General features: G+C 41.0%; 1 protein-coding gene across 2 annotated transcripts in view; it reads left to right on the forward strand.

Annotated features, from left to right (window-relative positions):
• Positions 1-26597, forward strand: part of tmeff2a (transmembrane protein with EGF-like and two follistatin-like domains 2a) — a 162513-nt gene that overhangs the window by 75027 nt on the left and 60889 nt on the right. For both annotated transcript variants that reach the window (XM_037789970.1, XM_037789969.1), the window contains exon 4: positions 9289-9315. In XM_037789970.1, the coding sequence (XP_037645898.1) occupies positions 9289-9315 (27 nt within the window). The remainder of the gene's footprint in view (positions 1-9288; positions 9316-26597) is intronic.

Genomic DNA, 26597 nt, shown 5'->3' on the forward strand with positions numbered 1-26597 from the left:
TTGTTTTCCTTGCCAGGGTGAGAAACATCATGAAACAGACATCTCTGGGGGAAACACTCGTCATATTATTGGATCAGTGGAACAAAAAAACAGGGAGTCCTCCACTGTTAATGTGTTCTCTATTTTGTCGCACTTTTAAGTCACTTTTAATACTTAAATCATTACCTCATGAAGTAATTATGCTTAACATGTTCGCAAATGGGATGTCACGAGAACTGATTTGGTACCAAATCAATGCCAAAATTCTGAAAATGTGACAGTACTTGTTTTAGGTCCCGGGGATCACGGCTCGAGACTAACGGCGCCCCGTCGTCCCAGGGATGATTGATGATTGAAAATTTCCCTGACAACGCCACATTGTAAAAAACAAATTCTTGATGAAATCAGCAGGAAGAGAGCTAGTTAACATTACCTGTTAGCAGCCGGTGGGAAGCACAGTCCTGCTCGGCTAAACAACGGAGCTAACGTACAGAGGTTACATTGAGTTACATGATGATGCGTTCAAGATATATTCGGTAAAAATATTGGTTGAAGGATAACATTATCATGTGTTCAAAATATTATCTTGTAAAATTTAGTTTTTGGTGAGAAACTTGAGGCGGATCATCAGAGATTAATAAGAAATTCGAAAAAAAAAAAAAAAAACAGTATGTAAACGGTAATAATGTATGTTGAAGTACGTGGAATTTATTGGGTTTTTTTTCTTTTTTTACCATGGTATCAAGAATCATGGAATTTCACTGGTAATGGAATCGACTACTAAATTTCTGGTATTGTGACATCCCTACTCCAGCAGACGCAGAGCAGCATCAGCATTCATTTAACGATGTGTTTCTAGTCACCTGATAAATCATTTTCTCATCTTTTAGCTCTGTTTTGGTCTCCACCAACTCCTGAAGGACATATGTGTCTTTTGAGCTGCTAAATGCTCCACTATGTTCACCAGTTTAGCGGCTAACTATGTCTTTCTGCTGTTTGGTGCTGGGCAGGTCGTGCACATTTTTAGAGCTGAAAACAGCTGATTTACATACTTCATATTAAATCAGCTTATAGATGTAGTAGCCAGAAGTGTTGACACCTTCTCCCAGTGACTCCCTTGTCTGCTGTGGTTTTAATTTTTAGGACAGATTGTTATTAACTGGCACTATTGTGAGCCACTGAGAACTGACCTGGAATCAAAATGGGTTTAAGAGACTTCAGTGTATATGGCCTCAGCCGGAGTTGATAAGGAAGGGCTCCAGTTGTTCACGTTCCCTATTTGATGTGAAACCTTTTACGTACATGTGACCCATCTTGTCACATTACCAGGTTGTTTACTGTACATGACCGACCCGCAGGATCCTTCTCGTGTTTACCAAGCCAAACAGCCACCTGACACTTTCATGTGCTCTCATCAACCCTCTTGGATGCTGCTGAGGCCAAGAGGCCAGACGTTAGAGTCGGCTGTCATTCCAAACAGTAAACAGGAGGCATGCTGAGGTGCCAGTTCCATGCTAAGTGACGACACTGAGGCATAGACAAACACAACACCATAGCCTTCTGTTTTGTCGTCCCCCGAGCAAAATCTTGTAATGGCTGCCGTAGAAAAGTGTGCACGTCATGCGCAATATTATATTGCAGATGCTTAGGGTTGTGCCTTCTTATAAAGTGGGCTGTTTTAGCCCATTATTGACTTTTTCAGTGAAACATCTGTCAGACGAAGAAGCAAATTTACACTTTACACTTTGTTCCAGCTCATTCTAGTCTTTATTACCTTCATGTCACCGACAGATAAGGAAGTTCTGATTTAGAGGCTGATAACAGGAAGTGCTCTCAGCGGTACAAAACCAGTGAGAGCTGATTACCACAGGATGGTACCACTTTTCTATCACATCAAGTGCTAGCCCAGCGCAGTGAGGAGCATTAGCCTGGCGAAGTGAAACAAACCAAGCGCTTTATTTTCCCCAAAGGAGAGAGTTTAGCTAAGGCAAGCGCTAACATAGTACTTTCCAACTCAGTTCACAAATGTCAACAGTATAACTTCCAGGAAGTCAAACGGGGAGTTGGGAGAAGGTTTAATTGACACATTGTTAAAATGTTGATGACATGCTTAATCACCGTTTTGTCGCTCTGCAATCCCTGAGCACCAACAGATGACAGGAGCCATATGTTTATGATGATTTAAGAAGCACACTCCAGGTTATCAGTAGACCAGGAGCTGAATGAGAATCAGTGTAATGGTGTCTCACATACAGTACAGGAGAAGTCATCAATACACCACTAATTCTCTGTGTACAAAAAACCCATGTTTTGTCAGTGCTAATTGGTTGCAAATTCTATCTGAATTCTAAGTACTTTAAGTAATTAATAGTCTAATACGTTATTGATCTGTAGGGAGATTTTCTTTTTGCTTGCTCGCCTCCAAGGAGGTCAGAGGTCAAGATGAGCTGCAGAGCAGCACCCCCCGAGGGGATTCAAGGTCTTTCTGAAGGACATTTTAAGTTGGGAGTGGGACAACCCTGTCGCCAGACTAGAACTTTAGTGTTAGATGATTCTGCAAAATCCTGGACTACATCCAAATGCCAGTGTTTTTAATATTTGTGCTTAATTATTAATTGCATGTATGTGATGCCCATTCACCCCCACCACCTCCACACCCATAATTTCTGCCTTGCTACATAAATGGCAGGTTGACAATGGACGTCAATCATGAATAGGGAAATATGGCAGCAGTAGGCGAGTGGGTAGACTGGTCGTCCCTTAAGCAGAAGGTTGGTGGTTCGATCCCCGCCTCTGTCTGCACATTGAAGAGTCCTTGAGGGAGACACTAAACCCCAAGTTGCTCGTGACATCCCAGAAACATACAGTATGCACATAAATCCTAGATACTGGGCTGGTTGGGGCTTTGAAAAGTGAGCTCTAATGGCAATCAGGGAGGAAAAGTCAATTATGGCAAATTATAGTGATGGCTGGACAGTCCACCACTGAGATTTTAATTTGGGATCTGTGTTCTATCTAGAAAGCTATTTGGTCAGTAAGATAGTAAAGATTCGTGCAGAGTCTTGGGATCTGCCAACTCCTGTGGTCAGCAGATTAAAACCCATGTTTCCTACTGAGCTGAAAATGTTCCTATCTGGTCCTGCTTTGATGGAACATAATTTCAAAGGTGCAAAAGCTTGCTCTATATCTCCCCACACAGCTACTGTAGCCTTTTAAAGGTGCACTGAAGATTCATATTTGCACATGCCACAGTTCAACATCACAAAATGTGAGGAAATAATATGCTTCTTGTTGCTGTTGGAAATATTGCACCTGGGTTGTGTTTGCGAGTGTAGGAATACTGCATATATGCATTTACGCATTTTAAGTTTTTGTACAAAGAATATGGAAAGTGGTGCTGCTTGTGTATCACAAAAAAAAACATAAATTACAAGGTTTCACAGTAAAGAATGTAGCAGGAAGCAGGTAGTGCTGTGTGTGTGTTTGTGTGCAATGCTGCATAGCCTCTGATGTTAGCAGCACAGTAAGGTTACAGTTCCACTGGTAGTGGGGCGGCTTAGCTCAGCATATATTAACAACTGAACATTTTGCACCAAATTTGGCAGATGTGTTGATCGATAAATTGGGAACAAAACTGGATATTGGGCCATCACAAACTCACAACGGCACCCATTTCAAATGGCCACCAGCGGTTGATCAAACTTTGCTATATCATTGGACCCACATGCAATAGCGGACATGTTCTAGATCCTAGTAACCCTGCTAAAAACAGTTCTCCCAGTATTCTTTTTTCAGATGGTGGATACTAGAGAAAACATTGTTTTTATACCTCTGCGCCGTGGCCAGAAGCATTATGATTGTCCGTTCGTCCGTTTGTACATCTGTCCGTCCATCCAATTCTCATGAATGCAATATCTCAGGAACGCCTGGAGGGAATTTTTTCAAATTTGGCACAAACGTCCACTTGGACTCAAGGATGTATCAATTAGATTTTGGTAGTCAAAGGTCACTGTGACCTTACGTCCATCCCATTCTCGTGAACGAGATATCTCAGGAGCACCTGGAGGGAATTTCATTACATCTAACAGAAACATTGGACTCAAGGATGAACTGATTAGAATTTGGTGGTCAAACGTCAAGGTGACCTCACAAAACAAATTTTTTGTCATAACTCAAGAATTCATATGCTAAGTATGACAATTTGACACAAATGTCCAATAGGATAAAATTAAGTGATGACATTTGGACCGACATTGATGTGAGCTGCAACTTCCATCTGGTGTCAATTTGGAACCTTAACCTAAGTGTGGTGCGGCAGCCTCGCCCTGGTCGCCTGCCTTGCGCCTCCAGGTACCAAGCTCTCCTCTCTCCTTTGGATGGAGGCGGGGGGGTTCAATTATTATTACCTTACATTGTAATAAAACATATTTTTTCACTTTAACTTGTATGTAAATAACATTTGCGGTGCTGAAAACATGGAAACAGCAGCTTGGGGATGGCCAAAGTGTTCTGTCAGTAACCGCTGGCAGCCATTTTGGAAAATGGCTACCATGGTCATCAGAATGCCAGTCTGCAATGGCCCAATATCCAGATTTCTTCTAAATATATTGAGCTATATATGTACCGAATTTGGCGCGTTTTATCACAAAATGAACAATAGGTTTACTATAGAAGGTTCTTCTCTTCTATCTGCTTCTCCCCTCTTTTAATCAATCGCTCCAAGACTGGAAAAAAATCACCTCAATCATCTATTGTCTATGAGGGGAACCATTTTTTCTCTTGGCACTCCTCCTCTGCTCTCTTACTCACTCTTCAGTGCCTCTCACAAAATAAGATTGTGTGGTATCTCCTCTTTGTGACCCTTCATTTGGCAGACAAGCGGGCAGAAAAGCAGGCTTGTGCCTATCTCCCTTGCCATTTTGTTCTATTTTCTAATGCCAGTCTTTCTCTCCTGAAACCTCTGCCCTTGTACAGATACTAAAGGTTTTTATTGATCTCCCATGAACCCCTTCTGACTTCAGCCTGATCCTTCAAGCTAAGCCTTTTCATGAAACACTGCACATTTAGTGTCCCACATGTACCAAGGTCACTGAAATTCTGCAGATTTAACAGGAGGTAAGACAGAGGGCAGTTTTTGTAGAGGGTGTGCATGGAGATTTTTTTTTTTCAACATTAAAGGTGCCCTGTGGAGTTCATTTGAAAACAAATGTACAACAAACGTGTTAAAATTTCTATTTGCATTCAGTGTTACCCAACAAAACAGTTGTTCTCAACCTTTTTTGTTGTGCCAGTGCCCCCGTATCCATTATCCAGGTCCATTACCACCCCCCTCCCCCCCCATCAATTAAAATGTAGGCTAATTGCCTCCCCTGAATAGTAATGTTGATTATTATTCAGTGTTAAATCATTTAAAAAGCATGTAATTGAATGCCAAATAACAGATTTGATTAAGAAGATATAGGTTTCATTTCAACAATGGGGGGATTATTTTGACCATCAAACACTTCATTTCCTGCATTCTGGTGTTTTTTTATAAGATAAGATAAGATAAGATAAGATATTCCTTTATTAGTCCCACAGTGGGGAAATTTGCATGTAACAATTTATGATGCAAATGTCTTAATTCATGTAAAGAAAAATACAAAATTCAGGCTGCAAGTGAAGGAATATAATGGAATATAATGAAGTAAGGCTTTCAGGCATTCTGTATTTCTTTCAGATATGAAAGTTATTTCTGCTGAGTCAACACACATGTAGGCATGATTTACTCCTCCCCTGGACTTTAATAGCTCATATGTGTTTCAGAAAGATTTTTGCTCAAAACTTAGTGCACATTCAAAACATATCTGAGTTATATACATATATTCGTAATATTATAGAATAAAGTCATGATATATCAAGAAAAAATCTAGCGGTCTTAGTCTGCTGTGCTGTGCATTACGTTATCACTGTGGGTCTGCTGATATGGTAGTATCACCTTCAGACCGGCTGACAGACTCCCTTTACACCTGTCATTAAAATGTGTCTCGTATCCAGATTGTATAGATAGGATTTAACTAGGGCTGTCAATGGATTACAATATTTAATCGCGATTAATCGCATGATGGCCATAGTTAATCGCAAATGAATTTTTTATCTCTTCAAAATGTACCTTAAAGGAAGATTTGTCAAATATTTAATACTCGTATTAACATGGGAATGGACAAATATGCTGCTTTATGCAAATGTATGTACTGTATATATTTATTATTGGAAATCAATTAACAACACAAAACAATGACAGATATTGTCCAGAAACCCTCACAGGTACTGCATTTAGCATAAAACAATATGCTCCAATCATAACATGGCAAACTGCAGCCCAACAGGCAACAACAGCTGTCAGTGTGTCAGTGTGCTGACTGGACTATGACTTGCCCCAAACTGCATGTGATTATCATAAAGTGGGCATGTCTGTAAAGGGGAGACTCGTGGCTACCCATAGAACCTATTTTCAGGTCAAGGGACTCTTTTGAAAATGGCCAGGCCAGTTTTTCCTTGTCAAAATTTAGCGTAAATCTAGCTTTAAAACAGCCCGCTACAACGTCCGAAAGATTGATTGTGGTAATGCGTCAAAGAAATTAGTGGCATTAACGCGTAATCTGTAAATGTAATTTCTGAAACCAGGGTCCTCTTTCTCGAAAGTCTACACACAAAAAAACATATGCAGAAAATACTACATATCTTACGTCTCTTGCAAAAGAGACTTCATTCATATAAAGTCTTCCAAAAATGGAATTTTTGCATCACAACTTCACATACAAACACCAAATAAATAGCCCTTTCCATAGAACACTATTATCCATCTCATTTGTAGCATACTGTGAACACAAGTGCAATGGGGAAACAAATACATTTGTTCATTCTCAATACTCATATACTCATAACAGTATCAGACACAGTTCCTTTGAAGATCTGAAGATGACAAGAGCATAGTCACTGAAAAACAAAATACAGTCTACCTCTTCCTCTGTCTCTCTCTCTAAAATTGGCCTCCATTGTTGTGCACACCAAAGAGCAAACCGGAATCCTATTTATAGTGTTCAAGCTCTAAGTGATCTAATTGGTTACAGGTGTTTTCACAGATGCATTTTGGGTGCGGGTGATTGATAATTGAGTATTTCAGTGGCAGTGTTTAGCAAACAACACACACAAGCTTTTAGTTTTTAATGATGTGTCTAATGTAGAAAAACCATAGAATTTCAAACTTAGTGTAAAGTAGACAGTTTTGGCCAATAGATATAGGCTACACGAGTTAGTGGTTTCAATAATTGTGCAACAAGTACCAGTGTTTGTGTCTTGGCGATTGCAAATAACTGTAAGGGGACTGAATAATTCAATTAAAGAAATCTGACAATGAGAAAAAAAAATGTTTTCAGTCATTTTAATTTAAAAATATGCCAGTAAAATAATTCATGTCTACTTTCATTTTGGAGGTGGTCCCACGTCACTAATTATAATCACACTTTGACTGGATGCTTTGAGAGTTACTCTCCCTTGGCACAACTGACCATCTGCTGCACTGACCTCAAAGAATATCACCCTGGAGACGTGGTGTTATCCCGTCTGAAATGTATTTTTATCGACCCAAAGCTCATGTCATTAAAGTATCAGCACAGCTTACTGGTCAGACTCCATGTGTTTTAGTGTGTGCACCTCTTCTTATAAACCCTTCTCACATGATATTCATATGGAGCTGAGCTATTATCCCCCTCCAGTCCTCTGAGGCCCTGCGTCTGCTCTCTGGCCCTGGGCATTTTAGCACATCACTTTATGCTGCGGCTCAAGTTACACGCTGCCTGTTCTTCGAAGTGCTCATCAGTATCCCTTTCACAGCCATATTGTTAAACAGTCTCAGTAAGCTCAATGTGTTTGAGGGAGCTTTACACAGATTCAGTGTGAAAGCCATGCAGAAGGGAGTCGCTGACACACAAACGCATTGACAACTGGAAACAGAGTGTCTCTCCACAGTCCTAGCAAGGAAAGGTCCACAGTTGGAGGTGTTATCATCAATGTACTGCTGTAGAATGGAGGGGATGCATGACGCTCAAAGCCCCAGGGCACCCTGCACTTTTTTTCTTTTTGGAACCAGACTCTCAGTATCACTTTCTGCACCATCTTTAGAGAAATCTCGTCTCGCTCAAATGCACCCACAAGCGCACACAGCGTCTCACTCTTCACACACATACACTCCACGGCTGTACCAAATAGTTGGAAGCTTCGAAGCCTCATTCATAACATTGACATTCAAGTTCTAAATCAACATTTGAATGCTGCGCAGCTTCTTCTTTTTTTTTGCTTTCTTGATTCTGGTTAAACCTGGTATTTCTGCACAGTTGTAGATAAAGATCAGGCTACACTAATATTATTACTATAAGTCCAATAGTCAATATTTATTGAAAAAAAGATAGATGTTATCGTTTCTAAAATTTACAACATGTTTTTATCTAATGAAATATTCTGCTTCAATCCATATTTGTTGGCGTTTAGCCTTTAAAAAATAACATCACTGCAGTTTACTCTCCTGCTTGACGCACACAAAGGGAGGCACACACCTGCATTAACAGGGGGGGTCTAGCAGCAATCTAACAGCACCATAAATTACATTTATTTATTACACAGCTTGTTGAATACTTTCTGATTCTGATTGGTCAATCCAGGCATTCTACGGACTGTTATTTCTTTATATAAGACCGTTGCTATGTATAACAGACCGTTGCTATGGGCGCAGTTCTGATGTTGGACTCTGGCGGACCGTTTTTGTGTCAAATTATTGATTTCTTCAGTAAGTAGCCGTGTAATAAGCGGGATAATGTACAGCTAGCGGGTCATTGTTGTGAGAGAAACCCCTTCAGGGCGATGCAAGTGCGGCAGTTATCCCTTACATAACCACATATGTATTTATGTTGATGAAACTGAGGAGTTATATTCATTGTAGAATGTTGATTTGATAAAAAAAAGAGACTAATTTAATCTGATGAATCACTTTATTCAAAATGACGATTTTCTTCGAGGACTTTTTTTTTTTTAGGGTGATGACGTCATAAAATATGACAGCAGACATTCAAAGCTTCATTCGAAAATCTCAATAGAAGCTTTGAATATATATATATTTTTTAAAATGTCTTTCGGTACAGCCCTAATACACTCACAAGCAGATATTCACATCGGCCTAGAGACACACTTACATATGCAGACGCACACGCTTATTCAGCTTATGTCTGTGGCTGTGTGAGCCTCTGGTTAATAACTGTTTGTTCTCCTCCACAGATGCAGGCTCAGGATCAGGAGACGATGGTAAGATTACTCACCTCCTCCTCCTCTGTTCTAACTCCACATGCGCTGCTTCTTAATGTATTTCTCTGTGCTCATGGTCTTCCTCCACTGAATCTTTGTGTGCAACTCAGCAGCAGAACTGACATGTTGACTTTAAGCCCAGACAAGTTTATTTAAAGGAAATCGGGGTAATTTGTGACCTTAAACAATATGTTATTCATTCTTGAACAAACAAACAGGTACTTAAAGTTCTAAATATCATTAAATCATTAAAAATATTCAAATGTGAATATAATGATCTTATACTGCACATTAGAGTAATTTAAATATTTGTTTTTGTAACTCATGTTAGGTTGCTTTTTTATTTAATTGCATTTATACACCTTATTATTTTATTGAAAGCTGCTATAATCAATATTTTGTATATAATTAATGGATCACATGATTACTTGTGAGTGAAATGGGTCACTCATAGTTGAATTATGAGCCAGCTCTGCACTTCCCCTCAGCTCTACAGTGTTTTAGCGTCTTTGTTTCAGTTTGATGGCCTGCAAACTGTTCAGTGTCACCACTCGAATGTGTTTTACGATGCAACAGACAGATGTATGCAGCAAAAACAACCACTCAAAAACACACTGTACACTACCTATAAACATATAAGCATGACCCCATATGAATGCTAATGTGACTCCATTTCTGCTGGATGTGTAAATAGGCAACTGTTTGCTAACACGTTCACCACAGCAGCTTTATAATGTGATAATATGTCAATGTTGTGTTTACAGCCTGATACCACTGCCCCCTCATGGCCATTTACTTTAAGATAAGATAAGACAAGATAAACCTTTGTTGATCACCTGAGGGGAAATTTGGTTGTTGCAGCAGCCCAAGGACAGCAGTAGATCAGATAAATAGAGAGAGTAAAAGAAATAGCATGGTGAAGTGACAGCAGTGTGATTAATAGCAGCAGAGTCAGTAAGTCTTTGTTACCTACAGTACACCAATGCAAGAAACACACGACATCAGTCTTCATGAATATTATTTCAGCTTTCTAATTTGATGCCAGACGGTACAGGCGGTGCTATTAAGAGGCAAATTATCACTGAAAAATGTAGATCATTTTAAAATTAGAGCTGTCAAAGTTAACGTGATAATAACACGTTAACGCAAATTTGTTTTAGCACAACTAATTTTTTTAATGCATTAACGCAATCGATCTTTCGGAGGTAGTAGCGGGCTCAGTTTTAAAACTAGAGTGAAGATACTGACATCATACGAAATTAGAAAACTGAAGAAATTCATTGGCCCACATTAATACATACATTTGCATAATGCACATATTTTAATGTACGATTCAATTGCGATTAATCGTGATTAATTATGGACAATCATGCAATTAGTCAGGATTCAATATTTTAATTGATTGACAGCCCTATTAAAGATATTTACCTTCAAGAAAATGATGATTATTCTCGGCAGGCGCATCTCCTCCATGGCGGTGTGCCGCGATTGGCTCTAGATGGGCTTAGAAAGGCCCAGGGTGAAGGTGACCTTTACAGCACCCCTCGAACGGACCTCACCCCTTCCTGGGGTCCCGGGGTCCCCTGCTCCCGGCGTGACTGTCTGTCTGCCGGCAACCCACCTGACTCGTCTTGAAACACCGACCCCATCACCCCATCTCGTTTACCATGCTTTGTGGGTGTGACAGTATATTAATTTTGCTGTCAAAGTGCACCAGATTGATGCATTTAACTTAAACTACAACATTTCCTTCCGGGGGAGCATGCCCCCAGAACCCCTGTGAGGGTCTGAGGTCCAGCCACCACAGTGTCACAAGATCCTGTGGGAAACACTGGGATGAGCCACAGTCTGACTGGCCATGGAGAGCCTTGATTGGGCACCAGCACCCCCCTCCCCTCCTAATTTAGCGTCCCCGTACCTGATGCCCTAGCGCTGCCTTTGTTTTTGCTTGAGAACTCTCAAGCAAAAACAAGCGCTACCTCTGCCTGCCAACAGTCTGTATATCAACACACATTTCATTCCCTTTATTTATTTATTTTTTCCTTTGGTGGAATTTAATTCGGCACGAAGCAGGGAGTATTTACAAGGAAAAAAAACATATCAAAGTGGCCTTGATTGCATCATAAAGGAGAGGATTTTTTTAATGGTTTTTGCTCACAACTGCTGCAGTGAATGATAATGCAACCGTAACAGAGAATTATAAAAATGAATGCTTGTGATGGATTTTCTGTCTCAAGCTATTTTTTGAGTCTAAGCAAGATCATTTTCAGATCATCCTGAAACTTATGGCCTTGAAGGCAGGAAATAATTAGAAAAACTGAAAGTATGGTTTGAAAAAAATGTTCAGCAATTGCATAACTTTTATGTACACAGTTCACTAAAACATGATTGGCACAGCCCTCTGGGAATCCTAATCTCAAACTGATTAACTTGACTGAGGTTTTTTTTTTTTTTTTTTTCTTGTACAACTGGGAGGTCCAAAATACAAATCCACTTATGCAGCAAATGTGCACTGCCACTGTAATATCCTCACTGAATATACGCAGGGCTAGTTTCAAAAAGACTTGCAACGACAGTAGGGGTGGAAAAAAAATCAATTCACCTACTGTATGTATCACGATTTATTTATTTTTACAATTTTGAAATAGATACTTTTATTGTTGTAGTCTGAGTAAAGTGACATCATATCCTTTCCGTACCCGTTAACTAAAACAAACCGCAGTCAGCCGTAGTGAGTCAAAACGACAAAGCGGAAACCGTTGGAGGGTCAGCGTGGATACGACCTGCACCCTCACATGTTAAATCCAGCGTGGTAAACACTACACATCCAGTAAAGGATGGAAACACTTTGGGTTTCACACATTGACAGGAAAAGCAGAGCTAGACATCACGGCTAAAGCTGCATGCTAACTCTGTCACGGACAGGAAACGTTATCGTATTACGGTAACGTGCGGTCCAGCCGGCCGTCGCTCTCATCTCCGTGGTCAAACGGGCCGACGCTACGACTGTAGAGCACCCAGATACTGACATTTATGTTCTCTGCATTGAAACGGCCCCAATGGAGCTGACCATGGAGGGATAAAGAGAACGGAGCTGACGGGAGAGCTAGAGACCACCTTGGAGAAGTTAGAGGAAGTAGACACGTGTGAGGACGTCTGGTTTTCAAAATAAGGTGTTAACAAAGGGAACTGTATATACAAAATACATCTATGGAAATAAGAATGATTGGATTATATTCACCAGAAGTATAAAACATTACATGTCCCTTATAAATTAGAAAGAAAATACCTCTAATGTGTGAGGGAAATATCTTTATTCTTTGATTTTTTTGGTTGCTAGAAAAAAAAAAATCAATAATTCTTGACAATGACTGATATATTTGACGTCAGCACATCACTGTATCAATTTAGATATTTTCCAAAGTAAAAATTCCTTGAAGTGTATGATTCAACTTTTGGTTTAGTGTTAAAATGGTTAACAAAAATCACAATAAATCGTAATATCGAATCACAATTATTGTAGAATCGCAATACTTAAAAATCGCAAAACATATCGAATAAGCACCCAAGTATTGTGATTGTATGGAATCGGTAGATAGGTGTATCGTCCCAGCCCTAAAGGACAGTGCAGAGACTATAAGTGGTGGGGGAACTTTGTTCTCTTCAACTTTGTGAATGAAACGGAGTAACAAGGGCTGTTTTCTCAGAATGGTCTGTGACCAACATCGCAAATAACAATAGCTGGAGCTGGAGGAGGATGTGAGTTGGGAGTGGGGGATAAGTGTGTGAGAGTTTATTCTTGTAATGATGGAGAAGAGCTTAGGGCTGCGAGTGACTTTTTATTTTGATCCTTTCAAACCTCCAGCTGATTAATAATGTGTCATTCAACTCTAATTAGTTGCCTAATTGACTAACAAGACGCAGCTCCAACGTCAGCCCAGACGGGACACAGTCGGTAGTCGGGTTCATCTGTCGGTGCATGTTCGTTCGTATGCATATATTTACTCTGGTCCGTCTCTATCCTTCGTCCTGTGTGTTTACCCATGCAGTTCCTTCATTAACTCTCATGCACGGAGCTTCACCAAGCATATATGAGAGAGAGATTGGAAAAGAGATTAGTTCCCAAAAAAAGACGGCGGACAGGCGAATGAACGAGCGGAAATGAAACTGGTGCTAGGTCAACCAGAGAGAGAGAGAGGGTGAGCGAAGGAGAGGGTGGGGGGGTGGACAAAGAAATGGCCCGAGGAAAGTCGCAAAATAGATAACAGAACTGAGGAAACAGAGGGCGAGTGATGCAGGGAAGGAGAAGGAGTGCAGACAGCGATAAGAAACATGTGGGAGAAACAAAATGAAACGTGTCTTCTGAACATAATATTCACAACATCTGCTGCTTTACATTGAACTTGATTATTTGACAAGGATCCCTGTGACGCAGCAGGGTAAGAAGCATAACCTAAACTGTGGCTTGTAAAAATTTACATCAGCATTTGTCACCTTGTCTTTTTTATTAAATCAAGCAATGCCATTTAAGTCTAACCCTGTTGTACATTGGACAAGGATTCCACTTCCCGGGAGAGTTTTTCAGCATTTCATTGCGAGGCACAGTCATTACTTCCTGCAACTGTAGAAACAAAGCATTCAGACGGTCTCTGTCTCGTACAAATACTCTGAGCATTCCCAGGGAAATGTCTAGAATGAAAAAAGTAAGAAAGTGAGCATGATTTATTCTCAAAAAAGATATATGAAATTCTCATAAAAAAAACTAAAAATAACCAGAATATTATAACCTTCTGAAAATTATGAAAAATACACATGTAAACATTAGGGCTGTCAATCGATTCAAATATTTAATCACGATTAATCGCAAATTAATCACAAATTAATCGCACATTTTCTATCTGTTCTAAATGTACCTTAAAGGGAGATCTTGTCAAGTATTTAATACTCTTATCAACATGGGAGTGGACAAATGTGCTGCTTTATGCAAATGTATGTATATATTAACACAAAACAATGACAAATATTGTCCAGAAACTGTCACTGTTTTTTAATGTTTTAATGTTTTAGCCTACTGCTAAGTTGTACTTCCTGAGTTACCTTCATATTAAAATATATTATGTTATTTTCACATGTATGAAATGGCCCAAAATGATCACTTTAAACGTGCTGCCTAATGGAACTATTTTAACAGCGCATGGTTAATATAGGATTTCCGGGTGAGGTCACAGATGTCGAGTCGAGTGGGTCAGGTAGCGGAATTAATTGGTCATATGTGTGGGCGGCGGGGCGGGATCAGTATTGCACGTCACGGTATCGGGGCAGGAGCGGGTCTCAGAACGTTAGCTCCATGGCCAAGGAGTGTTGTGGGGTTACGTTACAAAAGCCCTGTTCACACCTCCACCGTGTGGGAGCCGGTCCTCCATGCTTTCAGAGTTTAGCGTTAGCGGCTCTGTCCTGCTCTTTATTCGTTTTGGGGAACTTCACACTCCAGCAACCCCAGCAATGTTAGTGGAGATGGTGTTATATTTGCCTAACACATCAGTTAGTCCTCATCCTGAAAGCCTTTCCTTTTGTATTGTTAAAAGAAAGTTTAATCAATAATCTAACCTATGTTCAAGAGAGGTGTTGATTCAGCTTTATGGTGGTTTCGGAGGCTGCAAAGTTGAGGGGGGAGAAACAAATGATTCACAGAGTCTCTCTTGCATAAATGCTGTCTGTGTAATAGACAATCACAAAATGCTCCATACTAGCCAACAAGGTCTCAAAAGTACACTCTTTAGCCAGTGCAAGCTACAGGTCAGCCCTGCCACACACACGCCTCCACAAACTTTTCTTCTAATGAGCAGATTTATGCATGAAAGTAAGGCCCCGTCTACATGTAGACAGATAGTTTTAAAAACTGATATTTCCCCCCCCCCTTTAAAAAAAACTACGTCCACCCAACCTTTGTTTTACAAAATATCTCCGTCCACGCTCGAATGCAAAAACAACTCCAAACACTCGCCGTAATATCTACATGTCACCACAAGTGAGATCACAAGTTAAGGGTCAAGGAATTTTGTTACCACCCTTCTCTCTCCCTCTCCTTCGGCTTCATTACAGTCAGGTCAATAACAGTTATTGTTGGGGGGTAGGAGGGTCGCTGGATTCCTGTCATCACTCTGCTGTCATCAACTGTCTCTTTACATGCATAAATGAGGAAAGGGAGGTCATTCAGGTTTACATCCGTAGCCCTTCCGAGTGCTCCAAACCTCGCCTTTAATCGCCCGAAAGCTCATTCAGTCACCATTCGGCCTCAACATGTTTAATGTGTTCCTGCTTTGGCCTCCTGTGACTGGAACATTTTTCAAATGTAAAGTAGTAATTAGTCTGAGCAGTGCTAACAAAACATAGAAAAGCCGGTAGTCGGCCATCTTTGTTATTGTTTCTGGAGCATGCACACAATGCAACAATGGGCATGCACGAAATAAAAAGAGGACGTCATCGTTTCCCAAACGCTCCGTTTAACACGTCCACACAGATACAAACACGTCCACACAGATACAGAGTAACTGGAGTAATTCAAAATCTGCACTTTAGAAGGCGTTTTCAAAAATATCCTTTTTTTGTGACCCAAAACTCTGTTTGTGTGGAAGAGAGGCCAAAACGTAGAGGAAAATATCCGTTTTTAAAAAATATCTGTAAACGTGTGGACCTGGGCCTGAATCAAATTTTAGCCCCCGAAATGTGAAAATATCGTTTCATTTACATTTGTTTGAAGTGAGCATAAAAAGAGTGCAGAAAATGCATCGCTTCCCAGCCGAACGTCCAGAACAAAAAGAGGAATAAAAGCTGGAACAGCAAAACAAATCCGCATCTCTTAAAGTGTGCAAATTCTACAGTAGAACATACTGTATTTGCTCCCATAGAAGTACATCACAACACTTGACTGTCGTCATAAAAAAAATAGTAATAATAATAATTAGGACTAGCAGAAATGGACAGTGAAGCATCAGGCAGGGGAAGGGTGAAGAGTTTAGTGTCATTATCCTCATTCAAATAAGCCGCCATCCTCTGAAAACAAGCGAGAGGTTTTCTCTGAACATCCATTCGGAAGCTCATCATGAATGCTCACCTTTTGAGACCTCTGGGTGGTTTAAAGGAGGAGCTGGAGAAATGTCCTTATTCTCAAACTGTCAGATAAATCTGACGAATCGATCATTCAGGAGGAAAAGAGACAATTAAGAAAAAATGGCCCGGGGGCTGAGAGGGTGGATGTGCAGTAGGGGAGCGGGAAGCAAAAGAAGAGGGCAAGGACAGGAAGAGGAGAAACACAAACACGCCCTATAAAGATAGAATCATAGCAGAGGTCAACATAGATGGAGAGATACTGTAGAAGAGACGGAAGACAATGAGGAGGGGAGCTGGCAGAGGTGGAGAAAGAGGAGAGCTGCTGGTGTTTTATGAGCAGGGGAGAAGGTTAAAGAAAGTGGTTGTTAAAGGCGGGTTGGACTCCTATAGAGGAAACCAGCAGTGGAGAGACATCCCGCTAAAAATCAAATGTATTTTAATGGCCAATGATAAATCTACACGCATAAAGCTCCGGTCAGCTCAGCTGGGTAGTTGCCAGTTTCTTTGGCTCTATATGTGTGTGTGTGTGTGTGTGTGTGTGTGTGTGTGTGTGTGTGTGCAGGCAAGCCACGATGCGTGTGTGCATTTATGCTCGTTCTTTTTTGTGTGTTTGTTTATTTTGATCTAATAAGTGAGACAACTGTGCAGGGACAGATGCCCTCAGGACATGAGTCTGCTCACATGGCCCCTTTAGTCAGAATCAGACATTTGTCCAAATCAAATTGTACAGTGGAGAAATTGAATTGCCCTCACATGATCAAGGAGGGACAAAGGATAACCAAAGCCTTAACCCTTCACCATTCCGCCGTCTTTTTTAGACTGGTAGGGGTGGGGGACGGGGGATGTTTAGGGGGAAATAGCAGGTCAACAGTAGATGTCACATAGAAGTGGTGTACATCATCTGAAAGCTGAGAACCTGAAGATTAATTTGAGGTGCAGCTCGGCACTGTGTGTCAAGATGTTCTAATCATGAATCAGAAATAGATATTAATTAATTAATTAAGATAAATTGTGAAAGTGTATAAGAGCATAGAACATTATGATATGAGTTTGTGATGTCCATCCCCATGCTCTATTATGTCTCATAAGTTGTTGCAGCAATTTTTGTGTTGATACCATTTGTTACACAGATTTGGTGCTAAATTTAACCTTTTTTTTACCAATCGAGAATTGATAAAAAATTATCAATAATCCCTCCAAAATGCCACATTAAGACGGCAAGACCTTGAGGAACACCATAGAAAAAGCCATGCTGTGATTTAGTTTAAAAAACTTTTGACATTTGGAGATTTTTGCAAGAATTGCATTTTTCAGTCATTGAATAGTGATCATTGTTGTGCTCAGAAACCCCCTTATTGTCAATCTAGCTAGGAAAGCCATCCATCCTCTGAATGCTCTAGGTCTCTAGTTTGATCCATCCATCCGCTGAATGCTCTAGGTCTCTAGTCTGATCCATCCATCCTCTGAATGCTCTAGGTCTCTAGTTTGATCCATCCATCCTCTGAATGCTCTAGGTCTCTAGTTTGATCCATCCATCCTCTGAATGCTTTAGGTCTCCAGTTTGATCCATCCATGCTCTGAATGCTCTAGGTCTCTAGTTTGATCCATCCATCCTCTGAATGCTCTAGGTCTCTAGTTTGATCCATCCATCCTCTGAATGCTCTAGGTCTCTAGTCTGATCCATCCATCCTCTGAATGCTCTAGGTCTCTAGTCTGATCCATCCATCCTCTGAATGCTCTAGGTCTCTAGTCTGATCCATCCATCCTCTGAATGCTCTAGGTCTCTAGTCTGATCCATCCATCCTCTGAATGCTCTAGGTCTCTAGTTTGATCCATCCATCCTCTGAATGCTCTAGGTCTCTAGTTGATCCATCCATCCTCTGAATGCTCTAGGTCTCTAGTTGATCCATCATCCTCTGAATGCTCTAAATCTCAAGTCTGATCCATCTATCCTCTGAATGCTCTAGGTCTCTAGTTTGATCCATCCATCCTCTGAATGCTCTAGGTCTCTAGTTGATCCATCCATCCTCTGAATGCTCTAAATCTCAAGTCTGATCCATCCATCCTCTGATTGCTCTAGATCTCTAGTTTAATCCATCCATCCTCTGAATGCTCTAGGTCTCTAGTTTGATCCATCCTCTGAATGCTCTAGGTCTCTAGTCTGATCCATCCATCCTCTGAATGCTCTAGGTCTCTAGTTTGATCCATCCTTCCTCTGAATGTTCTAGGTCTCTAGTCTGATCCATCCATCCTCTGAATGCTCTAGGTCTCTAGTCTGATCCATCCATCCTCTGAATGCTCTAGGTCTCTAGTTTGATCCATCCATCCTCTGAATGCTCTAGGTCTCTAGTTTGATCCATCCATCCTCTGAATGCTCTAGGTCTCTAGTTTGATCCATCCATCCTCTGAATGCTCTAGGTCTCTAGTTGATCCATCCATCCTCTGAATGCTCTAGGTCTCTAGTTGATCCATCCATCCTCTGAATGCTCTAAATCTCAAGTCTGATCCATCCATCCTCTGAATGCTCTAGGTCTCTAGTTGATCCATCCATCCTCTGAATGCTCTAAATCTCAAGTCTGATCCATCCATCCTCTGAATGCTCTAGGTCTCTAGTTTGTGGCTGTAAAGTTTCATGAGGCTGTGATTATCTTAGAGGTCACCACAGGTCATTTTATACAGGGAGGTCAAGTTTCAAAAAATGGTCTCAGTACAATGAAATGGCTACTTTGGGGACTAAAATCATCATACATGAATACAGTGTCGCTCATTGGATCCACAAGAGTCTCAGCTTTATATGCACCATAACACCATTTTAGCATAGGAAAAAATAACACTTTTGTACTGCATGCAAGAAACTGCATGTGATTATCATAAAGTGGTCAAGTCTGTAAAGGGGAGACTCGTGGGTACCCATAGAAGCCATTTTCATTCACATAGCTGGAGGTCAGAGGTCAAGAGACCCCTTAGAAAATCGTCATGCTAGTTTTCCCTCGCCAAAATTTAGCATAACTTTGTAGTGTTATTTAGCATTCTTTTTAGAGTTTTTATGGGGTTAAACCTCAAAGATTTCTGTGGGCCTCAACAAAGTCCCACAAATGTGTTTTTAAAAAAGGCTGGTAGATATGTGAAGCTGCAAAGCTCCTTGTAAAGAAAACCAAACTCTAAATGCCTTTACACAACGGGGGTGTGACGAATACTGTGAATATTGTGTAACAAAACTACTCATACGGGCAGCTAATCAAATTTGTGACAGTTGCAACAAAAAACCTTTCAATAAAAGGTTTGAATAGATTTGTTCTGGCAGAGGACCAACTATCGTCACTACTGGAAGCTATTTTATTGAGTTTCCTATAGCGAAATGCTCTGAGTGAATTGAAGTTCTCTCTGGTAAACAGTTACGCAGTGTTTATGTCTAGGGCTTTTATTGTGAAAGGGAAGAACGGAAGGAGTGGATCTGGTCTGTGCAGCCTTTGTCAAGGCAGGTTGGTTCAGACTTTAGAGCCTCCATGTTGTCGTGCACTATAGTGAACATATTGAATATGCCCGTTCCACACAGCGTGATTGGTTGATGCCTTAATTCAGAGTGCAAAAGCTCAGAAAAATCTTCCTCTTTCCGTAAATAAATATTGGCGATGATATGATATTTGTGTTCTGTATGAAAGTACGCATGACAAAAACAACAGTTTGAGTGAATATATTGACGTGCAAATATATCGCACAAAAAAATGCCCCCAGTTTGAAAAGACCTTAAGAGAGATATAAATTGAGGTCCATAATTTGTGAAATGTTATAATATCACATTTAGGAAATAAGCTAGACATGTAAGAAATACAGCCTCTATTTTTTAGCCTTGCTAGTGGCTTGGCTTCATGGATGTAAATGTCAATCAGTCCAGCACTTTGGTCCAGACTGAACGACTCGACAACCACTGGATGGATTGCCATGAAATTTTATACAGGTGGGAGTCGTCTTAAAATGTGTCAGAACCATGGACAGCTTCAGGAGGGGAGCGAGAGGGAGGCTGGTGCTGCCTTATACCAAATATAAAGAATATAACTCACCATTTACTGAGAATTTTCTGTTACTTTTACAGTTCACTCTTCCTCCCTGCAGCATTAATAGACTTGTTTTTATTAAAGAAAATCCACTAACAAAGCTCCACTAATTCAGTAATAAACACATTTTCCTGTTCAGGGGGGGGGGGGGATGATATGAGATTTACGTGTGATAAATTGTCCAGACTGTGCCCACATGCTGTCACACCTCACTGAGATGTGAGTCAATGCAAACCAGAGTCCGGCCCCCTCAGCATGTGGTCGGGCTGGTTGGATCCCAATGCAAGCAAGATCCCATCGTGGAGCGTACAGAGTTGACAGTTAGTGTCTTGGAATGATCGGTTGTCAAAAGTCACATTGAAAAGACAAGTGTAACCACGGCCAGAGATGTTATCAGTGATAGCGTGATACAAATGTCAACCACATGGTGGCGCTATAGAGCAAAAGTCAGGGGATCATTAAAGTGGTTAGGATCCATCCTCTGGGAACCATTAATGTCTGTACAAAATGTAAATACATTCATTGAGATATTTTAGTGTGTATGAAAAGGGGTGGACCGACTACCTGATGGACCAGCATTGCCGTCCTTATGCATAGCCCACACTTAAAGAGTTTTCAAATCTTAACAGATGTTGAAAATGTGACAGACCCCACACATAACGACATGTAAGATTTAATCGTTTTGTTCCTGTAGTGCGTTGAGCAACAATTTGGCACACCACACACTAACAGATTATAGTCATGAACAACAAGAGTCACGACTAAAAGAAGTCTCGCAAAATATCTTGCGATCAAACATGACTTTAGTGTAAACAAACATGGCGGACAACGGGCAGGAAGAATTAGCGATGTTAGTTTTTACTACTTTGTACTGAACATTCACGAAGGATGGATGGATGAAGTCATGGAGACACGTTAAATAAACACTCGTGTTGTTGCCACAAATCAACAGATCAGTCCTCCATTCCTGAGGCTCCTCTTACTACTACTTTATGCTTTGTGTTTAGCATTAGCTCATGCATTAGCCGTGGCTGGCATGATGGCGCTGGTTGTCCTTCCGCTTCAGTCAGCTTGGTTCTCTATTGGCTGTCGTTCTTTCCCACGTGACTGCGTCATCGGCTGTCCTCGGGGTTCCTCACACACAACAGGATATCCAATCATAAATATTGAACATGTTTAATATTTACGATTTGAAATCGATGCAGCCAGGATGAACTTCCGACTCCCGAGCCGATCGGGGATGTAAAAAAAACTCTTAACTTACCTCACACCACAGGAACATCTGGAAAGATAATCCTTAGAACCATCAAAACGTGGTGGCTTTGCTGACGATCGTCATAAGGGCTGAATCAGGCCCCAAATGGGCTTGATTCTCGTGTAGTGTGTACCCAGCATTAGAGAGGCTAAAAAGACAGTGCATGTAGTTGACCACTAAATACCTCTGAAATATCTTTCTATGGAGCACCCAGCCTCTTCAAATGTTAGTTTGCCAACCAGTAGCTTTAATTATTCACTGTCTCTCCAAAAGACCTAAATGTACTTCAGATCTGTGAAGCTTTTTCAATTCAATATTAAATATGTACTTTTTGAAAAAATCCTCCAGTAGACCTAAATTAGTCCCAAATAGTTCCAACTAGAACACTGGTTAGGAGCCAGCAGGACACTCCTGCCTCAAGCCCCAAAGTCAAAGATTTAAACTCTGTCATGCTCTGCGGCCTTCCGGCATTAAAGTGACCTCATTTCACTGCAGTTTGGAAGGGTAACTCTTATCTAAATTAAGTGCTTTGTCAAGGTCAAAACAGTGTCCCGTAACTTATCAGAGACATTTTTCTGTTTAAATGGTAAAAAAGGACTCCATTATGAGTCCTAAGCGACAGCGAGAGAGCATCAGTCTGTCTGCGGTCTTAATACCAGTATTTATGAGGCATTCTTCTACGTGTCTCTCTGTCCTTTCTGCTTTCCTTTGTGTGTCTCTTTAATTATTTGCTGAGCTTAGTTCAGGCTGAGACTTTTCAAGCACTAGTCCCTCAGCACTATCACGACTATTAAAATCACTATTCTATCATTGTTGTTGACACAACAGGATCTCTAAATAGAGAACAGTATTAGATATGTGTTTGTATATCCATGTGCACACGCAGCACACCCTGCCTCCACTCTTTATTTCACATTTACTTTTCTGAGTGTTGACTAATGAAAAGATAAACACAGTGCTTGGCTTAATTGAAATACAATGGCCTGATTGGGGTAATTCATCTAATGATCAAACCCACAACACTATGGATCTGCAAGCACTTCATTAATTTGAATTAAGGGCGAGGCTCCACTATGGTGCAATTATGAATTCAATTTCAATTGATCTCCCGTGGTCGGTATGCAGCAATGCACAAAAATGATTACATGAGGCTGCACTCCACACCATGATTTTATGGACTCTCCAAATATTGTGGAGCAATAAAAACTCCACTATTAGGCCTAATATTAGCGAATAATCCAGAATAATCTCTGCTCTGCTGTTAGTGTCTCAGTGTCGTGGTTGTGTCGGGATGTTGAAGCTGGTGACCAGAAGGTGAGCTCATTTGCCTGCTCTGACTTTGGAAACAATTGGAAGTTGGACTAGAATAGACCAGCATAGTGAGTTACTGAGGTAGAATAGCTGGCTGACCTGCAGTTCCCCTGGTGATTGTTCCGCCATCCATTCCCGCGTCAGCAGCCTCCACAATGACCGGCTGCTGCCCCAGTCACACTGCTATTGCTATGGTAACCAAGTTAGAGGTTTAGGGAAGTGAGTAATCTAATCTTCCCACTTTGTGGCATTGCGATAAGGCTCACCACCGCCAGCCCACCCGTGTACGTGGGTGTGTGTGTGTGTGTGTGTTTGTGCATGTCCTATTTGGTCATTCTATGCTGCATGTCTCTCTCTCTCTCACACACACACACACACACACACACACACACACACAGAAGCTATCTAGCCAATATGTTCCACCCTAATAGGCAGGTGAAAGCCGAAGGGCAGATAGGCTTCCAGGCCTGTTGAGAAGTCTGAACCTTACTGAAGTTGACATTCTGCACCAATAGCCTCGACATGAAAGGAAAGCTCCACTGCTTTTATTGCACAGGTTAGCTGAATCTTGAGTGTTAACCAAAAAGTTGGACTTGTTCCAACAATTTCTGCAATGTCAGGTGCAACATTTTAGATCATATCCCAAACACTGAGAATCTGCCCAGCTACATACACAACGAGCAAACATGTTCACCACCGAAGTTCATTTGCTGTTTGTACAGTTACAGGACAATATAATGGCATGATGGTGTTGTTTTTTTTCTTGTTTGTTCTGTTTTCTTTTGGGGGGTGGGGGAGAGTTTGCAGTGATGATGATTTGATGGATCGGGCGATATTTTAAAATGTTCCAACCGCCCCACAGATAGCGAATGTACTCGTCCAATACGCCGGACCCTATTATCAACTGTCCATCAACTGACCAGCCTGGTCTCACTCGAAGGGCGTCAAATAACGACGCTTGGGCAGTGCCCCTCGGCGTCTTGATCCCGACGTACAAGGAACCCTTTACCGTCTGTATGAGACGCTCCAGGCTTTCAGCTAACTCCAATGTTAACCCATCCGCGTCATTATTAGCAACGGACGTAGTATTTAAAAACGCAAAGTCCTCTAACGGTGGTTGGGGGTTGGTGGATGGGACAAACAAACACAGGACTTTTACTCAGGGGACCGGTGTTCGTGTCCCGTGTGAAACCAAAAGTTGAGTGATTTTTACTGACGACGTTATGTCACGTGATGCAGTGCCACTGAGCCACAAGACGTTACAGCCATAGCTTACATTACGTTACAAGCGTACTTATCTTAAGCCAAACCAAGATGTTTTTATAACCCTAACTAAGTCGCCACCATTTCACAACGTTAACCATGTGTGAACCTTAAGCCTCAAGATACTATGCAAAAAGCTTCTCTCCAAGTGACAAAATATGACGAGTAGGGATGAGATCACGTTGAACTGACTGTCAGGTCATACCTCTGTCATACGTCTGACCAAGCCCACGAGAACAGATTTATCCAATAGAGAGGCAAAGTCCCGTCCCTTCCGGTGGACCACCATGGGACCTTATTTCAGAAAAAATATGTACGGTAGTCGACGGCGAGAGACTAATATTTTTTTGAATTGCGCATTGAATACACATTTAAACACATATGTTTGTCAATTTAGAACATAATGTTGCAAGTCAACCAATAGGGATGGCAGACACTTCCAATCATCCAATCACATTGATTTGGTGGTGTTTAAAAGAACACACACTACCATTTTATCTTCTTAATGTCCTGATGAAGGTCCTTGTTGACCGAAACGTTGACTAATAAAGCAGAGAAAAGTGCGTGTGGGAGCAAGTAATTTTTTTGAAAAAGTACATATTGGAGGGGATCTACTCCCAGCACCACAAACTATTTTGAGAATGTGCATGTTTTCTTCTCCTGCAAGTCAAGAATGTTTCAGTTTGTTGTCAGTCTGTTGAAGTATCAGACTTTGAAAATACATAATTAGAAAGACTGCAATGGTACAATTCAAAGAAAATCTAAATATTATTTGTTTTCTCGCCGTTGAATTACGTACATATTTTTTCCGAAATAAGGTCCAATGGGGTCCACCGTAAGGGGCGGGACTTCCCCTCTCTATAGTCTACAGGATCATTAAATTGTGAGTGCTGAACATGTGAGGGGTTTCCAGGACTATAATATTTAGCAGTAAAAAGCTTCAAACATTAGATAAATTACAAGCAGAGCAAGACTGAAATGAGAAAATGGTTTAAGATCAAGTTACCAGGTTTATAATTTGTAAAAAATAATCTATAATTGCAACTTCTTGCTCTTAGATATTTTAGGAAATGCTAATATAGTTTATAGGACTGTGTTTTCTTCATTTTGCAGCTACACTGATGATGCAGACTGTATAAATAAACTAAAGTTGGCTTCACCTCTACCTGCATTATCATAATAATGCATAATTAGCTGTAGTTAGAGTTGCTAAAAATGGCTAACGTAGGTGCTAATGAAAGCTAGTTAGTGTAGCAGTATTAACAATAGAGGCTGTGGTTTAACCAGATGTCGTACATGATGTCATTTAAAATATTTTTGAATCCAGCAGCTTTGTGCATGATAGGATGATAAGTTACAGTATGTCATTCCTTTGCTAAAAAATAATGTTTTCATTGGTACATAATTCTCTTTGGATAAACATCTACCAAACAGCAGCATTACATACTCAATATATATCCAGACTGGCTGATGAATGTGAAATAAAGATAAAGACTATGTCATGTCCACGTTCTGGTATTGTATACACAAACAGCCCCATTCCTCATAGAGTACATGAAAAGGAAGGGCATATGATGTTTATTGCAATGTACACCCAGATAGTCCCTACGTTAAAACAGATCACGATCTCACAGAGCATACGTTCAGACCGTGCACACGAGAGAGGTTCGGCCGATAAGCCTTTGTTTTGGCACGGGGATAACGGCGTAATATAGACGGAGAGGGATGGGATCTGCAAATGAGATAGAAGCAAAGTCGTTAGATCCCTTCATCCACACACGTTCACTCTATCTCTCGCTCTCTCTTTTCTCCATCTCTCACCTCTGCTGCTTTCGCTTTTCCTTCGTCTCTCCACGGGAATGTATCCAATCATACCACTCTGAAATTATTATTAAAATTTCCATTGCGTGTGTGTGTGCACAGCAGGGGCTCTGAGTGAGATGAGTTGGGGTGGTGGTGGTGTTGGTGGTGGTGAGGTTCAGACAGTATCTGGTGTGAGAAGAGAACGTAAGCAGCGAGCGGCAGCCGGCGAGTGTCAGAGCTATCAGTGGAGGTGGGTGAAAAGTGGGACGGAGGCTGATGAGAATAGCAGGGTCACCTCTGGGCCAGCCCGGGCTCTCACCGGCATCAGGGATTTTATTGTCATATTTTTTTTTTGTCATCCTGAAAATAATGGAACAGGGCTGAGACGGAGAGTGGTGCGGGTGGGGAGCACGGAAAGGGAGGGAAGGACGGATATTGGGATAGAGAGATGGGAGGATTGGACCTTTTTTTCTGTAGTGGAAGGA

The sequence above is a fragment of the Sebastes umbrosus genome, chromosome 13 (genome assembly GCF_015220745.1).
Source record: "Sebastes umbrosus isolate fSebUmb1 chromosome 13, fSebUmb1.pri, whole genome shotgun sequence".
Taxonomy (NCBI): domain Eukaryota; kingdom Metazoa; phylum Chordata; class Actinopteri; order Perciformes; family Sebastidae; genus Sebastes; species Sebastes umbrosus.